The sequence below is a fragment of the Silene latifolia genome, chromosome 10 (assembly GCF_048544455.1).
Source record: "Silene latifolia isolate original U9 population chromosome 10, ASM4854445v1, whole genome shotgun sequence".
Classification (NCBI taxonomy): Eukaryota; Viridiplantae; Streptophyta; class Magnoliopsida; order Caryophyllales; family Caryophyllaceae; genus Silene; species Silene latifolia.
Window position 1 is genome coordinate 22484727 of NC_133535.1, and position 6904 is coordinate 22491630.

The 6904-nt window shown below is 40.4% G+C and overlaps 1 protein-coding gene across 1 annotated transcript; it reads left to right on the top strand.

Annotated features, from left to right (window-relative positions):
- Positions 1-1615: 1615 nt before the first annotated feature.
- On the top strand, positions 1616-5640 carry LOC141607282 (uncharacterized). The gene is made up of 4 exons (XM_074426638.1): positions 1616-2101; positions 2186-3730; positions 4117-4641; positions 5230-5640. The coding sequence occupies exons 1-4, from the start codon at positions 1616-1618 to the stop codon at positions 5638-5640; spliced, it is 2967 nt and encodes a 988-aa protein (XP_074282739.1).
- Positions 5641-6904: the final 1264 nt, after the last annotated feature.

A 6904-nucleotide genomic window follows, 5' to 3' on the forward strand; every position in this document is an offset into this window, starting at 1 on the left:
CCACCACATCTATGTGTTGATCTCACGGGTCTAGATTTCAATAAAGTTCTCACTGCTCGCTTTATCGACCAACGATATCTGGATATCGACCGAATTTTGCACCAGATTGGTATCCACTGGAGGTTAAATGGGTCGATTTCGATTCGACCCATGAAACCTTATTACTTATTCAGTTTCTCTTCTATGGCTGACTATCAGTATTTCAGAAACCGCCAAACTGTCAATATTGATGGCGGTCTTTTGGTTCTTCGTCCTTGCTCTGCCACTTCCTTTCCTGACAATATGTTATTTCATATTGTCCCCGTCTGGGTGCGAGTTCTACATCTCCCTTTTAATTTGATGCACTCCTCTGTTGCGGCGTTCCTCTTGTCACACGTTGGTGACATCTGTGAGGAAGAAGTTGTTAACTCTTTAACTCCCAGTCGCTGTTTTGTTCGGGTGAAGGTCTGGGTTGACCTGTCCAAGCCTTTTATCCCTGGCTGCTATCTAGCTATTAGTGACATGGATCATCAATGGATCGGGTTTTCTTACGAGGGTGTTTTTAGATCCTGCAAAACTTGTGGCGAGGTGGGACATCGGGTATCCTTCTGTCCGTCGGGGAAAATTCAAGGTGCACATCGCATTCATGCCCGAATGGATGAGCTTAGTGCCAGGAGACTGTTGGTGCTACATGGACCACCTGGTTCGAGATTTTACACTCCCGAAATTATGGGTTTACCTTCAAGGGCGAAGTATTTGAATTCCAGGATTGACATAGCTGCACCAGATGAATCTGCTCATGTCGACTCCGGTGGGGATTCACCGATATTTTCTTTCCCCTCTTCTCCATCTGACAATGGAGATGATGACGAAGCTCCTTTCTCTGTACCAGCACCTGAGTTTGTGGTCCATGAGGATGCGTCAAGGGAAGTTCTGTTGGAAACTCATCCCCTGATACGTGCTCTGCCTGACCCCACTGCGCTTCTACTTCTGCGACTCCAGCTTCCCCAGCTTTTAAAATGTCGGCTCCGGAGGAGGACTTGGATACTACCATGGCTTTGGGGCTAGCTGAATCGGTTACGCCCCCTCGACAGGTTGATGTGGGCATTCTTTTTCGTGACACTCTGGTTGCTGGGCCTAGTGCTGGGTCTGGCAATCGTCCCGTGCCTATGGATTCGTCTGGTAGGAAATTAAAATTTGTTTTCAAAAGGAAGGTAATTACTGATCTAAATTGCTTAAGTAGACCAAATTTTAAGAAGTCGAGTCGATCAAAGTTTTTTGATTTAACTTGGGAATCCTCCGCTTGGTCTGTTGAAGAGCTTCACACACTCCCCCTTAAGTGTCTTTATGATTTCCTGGGGCTCCCTGGTTTTAGTTATACGAAGCCTAAATCTCCACATTTAGTAGCTTCTGATAGTATGGTTGGGCCATATAAACGCAAATTTACGAGTCTGGATTTGGCCCCGGAGGTTTTGTCTAATAAGCGTTTAAAGCTGTCTGTAGGCTTTGGTCATTGGAATTTTCATTTATCTTCGCTAATATGGTTTTCGTCTCCTTTCTTGTCTTCTACCAGCGCTGAAGATGGGAGGCATCTCTTAGGTCAGGTGGTGGACCTTAAATCGCCACCCGGGAACCAATGACTACCTTTTATTGGAATTGTAGGGGCTTTGGTGAAGCGGATGATCCTACAATTCCGTATCTACATAGATGTGTCCTTAAATTCCATCCGCTGCTTTTGTTTTTGCAAGAAACTCATACATATGTAGACGTTGCATATATGAAGACTTCTCACTTAGGTTTTCCCAATTACTTTGGGATGGATTCTAGTGGTCGTAGTGGTGGTCTTCTTTTGTATTGGGATAATTCGGTTGATGTTCTTGTCCTGTGTAGTAACCCACATTTTATCTTTTGTAAATTGGGTTTACATCTACCTCAGGGTGTGTATAATGATATGTACATTATGTTTATATATGGGGAATCTGCGTTTCAGTATCGTTCGAATTTATGGGATCACATCTCTAATGTTATATCAGGTTGTACCCTTTTTCTTGTAATTGGGGATTTTAATCAGGTTGAATTATATTCCGACAAATTTGGTGGATCCAGCTCTATACAAGGTCGGGTTGATTTCACGACATGGAAAATTCAAAACTGTTTGGTTGATATTCATTTTTTTGGTCCTCGCTTCACATGAATGAATGGACAGCTTGGTGAAAACTGTATCATGGAAAGGCTTGATAGAGCTTATGCAACGCAGGATTGGTTTGAAGTGTTTCCACATACTTCTCTTCTAAACTTAGCTATTCTCATTTCCGATCATTCCCCGATCATCTTGCAGTTGTTTCATGCTCAGAATACTTCCAAGCGCCCTTACCGTATCGATAACTGGTGTTTACACTTGCCAGAAGTTGTCTTACTTGTTAATTTCGCTTTTCAAACCCCATTCCTGGGCTCCTTACCTTATGTTCTTTCCCACAAATTAGCTGCTGTGAGATTTACTATCCTACAATGGGTTCTTCGACATCGTATTACTTATGGTATTGATTGGTCATCTATTGAAAGGGACCTTGACCTGTCTGCTACTGATATTTCGGATCTTGCTTCAGCTGATGATTTCCAATTGCTTCGTTCTAACCGTCTTCAGCTCATTTCTAAACAACATGGATATTGGGCTCAGCGTGTTAAGCTTCGCAATGAGGTCTTAGATGGATTACCAACTCGATTTCTCTTTAATCGGGTCCGACAACGTTCTGTTAAACAAAGGATGGTTTCAGTTCGTACACCGGCTGGGATATGGCTACATGATCCGGAAGAAGTTGAGAATGAGATTTTATCTTATTTTCAGACGCTTTTGTGTGCGCCAACTCTTTCGTCAGATGCTTCGTCCTACGCATCTACTGAATCTTTTTTTTCGACTTTGGATTTGCCATCACTTTCCTCGGCTGACTGCTCCATTTTATCTGCACCATTCACTGAGCTTGATGTTCTTAGCGCACTACGAACTATGGATGGTTCGAAATCTCCTGTTCCGGATGGGATTACACCTCGGTTCTACCAGTTTTTTTGGCCCCAAATTGGTTCTCTTGTGTCCGCAGCTGTACTTCAATTCCTAAATTCGGGGGTTATGCTCAAGGAATGGAATAACACGCATATTGTCCTCATTCCAAAGATTGATCATCCGGAGTTGATTACTCAATATCGTCCTATTAGCTTATGCAATGTTATTTACCATATCGCTTCTAAGTGCCTGGCAAATAGACTCCAGCTTATCATCCCTTCGATTATTTCAGATTCACAGCAAGCATTTATTCCGGGTCGTCTAATGTCGGATGGCTGCCTTGTTGCACATGAAGTTCTGCATTATATCAACAAAACCAAGAAGGGAACAACTTGTTATGCAGTACTGAAATTAGATATGAGCAAGGCTTTTGATCGAGTATCTTGGAATTTCCTTATGGCGGTTCTGCGTCATATGGGGTTTCCTTCTCACTGGCGCAACATTATTTGGGAATGCATCTCCACAGTTTCCTATAGAGTTCTTATAAATGGGACACCTTCAAATGTTTTACGACCTACTTCTGGTCTACGTCAAGGCGATCCAATATCCCCTGATTTGTTTATTATCTGCATGGAGGTTCTATCCCGTCAGCTTGCCATGGCGGAAAAGATGAAAAATTTTACTAGAATCAAAATTTCGAGATATGCACCAACATTGTCACATTTGTTCTTGCGGATGATGCTTTACTTTGCTGTAAAGCAACACCTAACTCCTTTGAAGATATAAGAGATTTGCTCAAGCATTTCGAAGTTGTTTCGGGCCAAATGATTAACCTGGATAAATCTTATATCAAATTCACTCCGAATTCGCCAGCTGATTTTCAGACGCACTTGAAGTCAATTCTGAAAATGCCTACGGTCTCTTATTTTGGTAACTACTTGGGTGTTCCAGTTGATATTCCTTGGAAAAAATCAGAACCGTTTCTTCCTTAAATTGACAAGATTACTACCCGCATCGCTTTGTGGACTGCGTTGCATCTGAGCCAATCAAGCAAACTTGTTATTATATCCTCTATCCTGCTGGCTTCTTTAAACCATATTCTCTCCTGCGTTCCTATACCACATGGTGTTTGTCGAAAGATTGATGCTCTAATTGCTGCGTTTTGGTGGAGGCGTGATTGGAACAAGAAGACGATTCACTTGCTTCGTCGTGATATTTTACATGCTCCCAAGCCATATGGTGGTCTTGGTATTAAAAATACTTTTGTGCTAGGACAGGCCTTACTCCTTAAAAAATACTGGCGCATAACTTCTCAACCACATACCTTACTTGCAAAGTTCTGGACGACTAAATACAAGAAGGATTTACCCATTCCGAAGTCCAGGTCTTTGGTTTCCAATGTTTCTTACGCATGGTCGGGTGTTTGTCGTGCTGTGAATTTAACTAAAGATGCTGTTTGTTGGAAAATTGGAAGTGGTAAGTTGATTGATATTTGGTCGAGCCGATGGGTTAATGGTGAGATACCTACACTTAATTCACAATGTCCAGACCCGCCACCACCTTTATCATCCTTTATTTTGCCATATGGGGATTGGAATCCAACAATGCTCTTCCGCTATTTTTCGGCAAAAACAGCTAAGGCAATCATTGCTATGGAACCTCCCGTACCTGAGATTGATGATTTTATTTACTGAAAATTTACGGAAGATGGTTCGTATTCTGCTAAGTCCGGCTATTGTTTCCTCTGGGCACAAACTTCGTCTGCTTCCTTTGCTCGATCTAGTACACCACGTTTTCCTTGGCGTATTATCTGGAGAAAGACACTGTCGCGAAAGTTGTCACTGCTTCTTTGGCGAATGGCTCACAATATTTTGCCAACGAATGCGAATTTGCTCTCACGGGGTTTGGATGTGGCACAAGACTGTCACTTCTATCATAATTCGGTTGAGTCGATGGACCACTTATTTAGATCCTGTTTGATAACACAACACTTATGGCGATCTTCCTGGCTTGGTATCAATTATATGGCGAACCCGCTTACTCCTTTTAGCACATGGACTGCGGATTTATTATCTTATCTTTCGCAGCATTCTTATAACCAGACCAGGGATTACAGCTTGATATATTTTTTTTCTTTACTCCGTGCAATTTGGTCCTCGCGTAAATTGGTTGTATTTCAAAATCATCCGCTTGATCCTGGATTTGTTTATCGTCTCACTGACGAACTGGTAAGTTCTTGTGCTCACTTGCAGTTGCCTAGATCATCATTCACGACTCCTGCTGTGTGTTTTCCTCCTACTACTGCCACAAGCACCACTTTATATCAATCTGGATGTCGCTGGATAACCATCTCTACACCACGTCATCATGCTTCACCTTTTTTCACTTGCTCGTTTTTGGATTCTGCTTTGGGCCGCTCCTTTTCACACAAAATCCGTGCGAAAACCTCAGTTGATGCGTCTGCAAGAGCCCTCCTTCTGGCTATGCATTATGCTCAGAGCATAAATTATAGCAACGTTGGCTTCCGAGTTACATGTCGAAAACTATCCTCCGTTCTGGCAAACTTACTGCCAGTACCAATTACTATGCGGAACTCTGTTCTTCAAATCCGTACACTGTTTGTTCTTCATCGTTTATGGGCTGTAAGCCTTGCAACAGGCTAAACTCTCTTGTATCTTGCTTGTATTTCAATATGAAAGTTTATTGTTGTAAAAAAAATAAAAAAATAAATAAATGACAAAAATTGGTTATACAAAATTACTAAATAGACCGATCTTTATAATTAGGTATGGGAATAAGCGTTTGTAAATCTCAGAAAGGTATAATGGAAACCTATCTTTATTAGTGGAATACTAGCTTTTGAACCCGTGCCCGAACGGGACGATCTTCAAAATTGCATTATAAATAGTATTTATATTATAAATGTAATTGTCATAATTTATACGAATAATTCCCATGGTACCCCTAAAGTTTGCAATTTTTTTCCCAAATGCCCCTATTTTTCTCAAAAATTACTTCAACTACTCATATCTCTTGCGCGTCTTTTTCTCAAATTGTAGATTTCGAAAAAACAATCATTTTGAAAAAAAAAAGTCAATTTCTGCACGTGTGGTCGAAAAAAAATCGTCAAAATTTCTTGAACGAATAAACTTTGGGAAGTCGTAACTCTGTTCTAAGATATCAGAAAAACGGAGTAATTTCAAATAGACCGGTCAAAACTTGACTTAACCCGACAACCCGTTTGATCAAGGTCTAGACCTGTCACTATTCACCCGTAACTTAAGACAATCCAAGCTCAATTGATTCAATAATTTATAGTCAAATGAAAGTCTATCTCAAGATATTATCAAGTCAGAGACAAAATTACTTTCAGTATACATAAAAAAAGGAAATATTGATAAACAATACCAAGTTTCTGCCAAAATTTCATAAGTGGCACCGCACTAAAAAAAATCTTTCATAATCAATACCAAACTATCAACCCCGACACATAACTAATACCAACTCACCTAGTCATTTTGAAGAAACAATCATAATCTATACCATTTTAACCCTCCCCATCTCATAATGAACCTTATTATCTGAATTACAACTTTTCTAAATGACTATGATAACCTACTTACCCAACTTGGTATGGGGGTAATTGTTTTGTTATGGTCAAATGTCTCTCTACCCCACTTGTTTTGACCTGTAAAAAAATCAATGAAACGGAGGTAGTATTGAAATTATGAAAGGAATGCGAATATTTATTCAAATTAACAATATATTATTGATTAATATATAAATATAAATGATATTGGGAGTCAAACTATCATGTTCTTTTATTACCCGTTGTGCATTTCTTGTGGGAAGAACTAATTAACTAAATTATGAGAAGAAAAAAAGGAAAGGAATGAAAGAATGATACTCCGTATAAACCCAAAGCTA

Coding starts and splice junctions, on each gene's coding strand:
- LOC141607282 (XM_074426638.1), top strand. CDS start 1,616: ATGACTACCTTTTATTGGAATTGTAGGGGCTTTGGTGAAGCGGATGAT. Junction 2,102..2,185: donor CCAGCTCTATACAAGGTCGG/GTTGATTTCACG, acceptor ATGAATGGACAG/CTTGGTGAAAACTGTATCAT. Junction 3,731..4,116: donor GGATGATGCTTTACTTTGCT/GTAAAGCAACAC, acceptor GTTTGTCGAAAG/ATTGATGCTCTAATTGCTGC.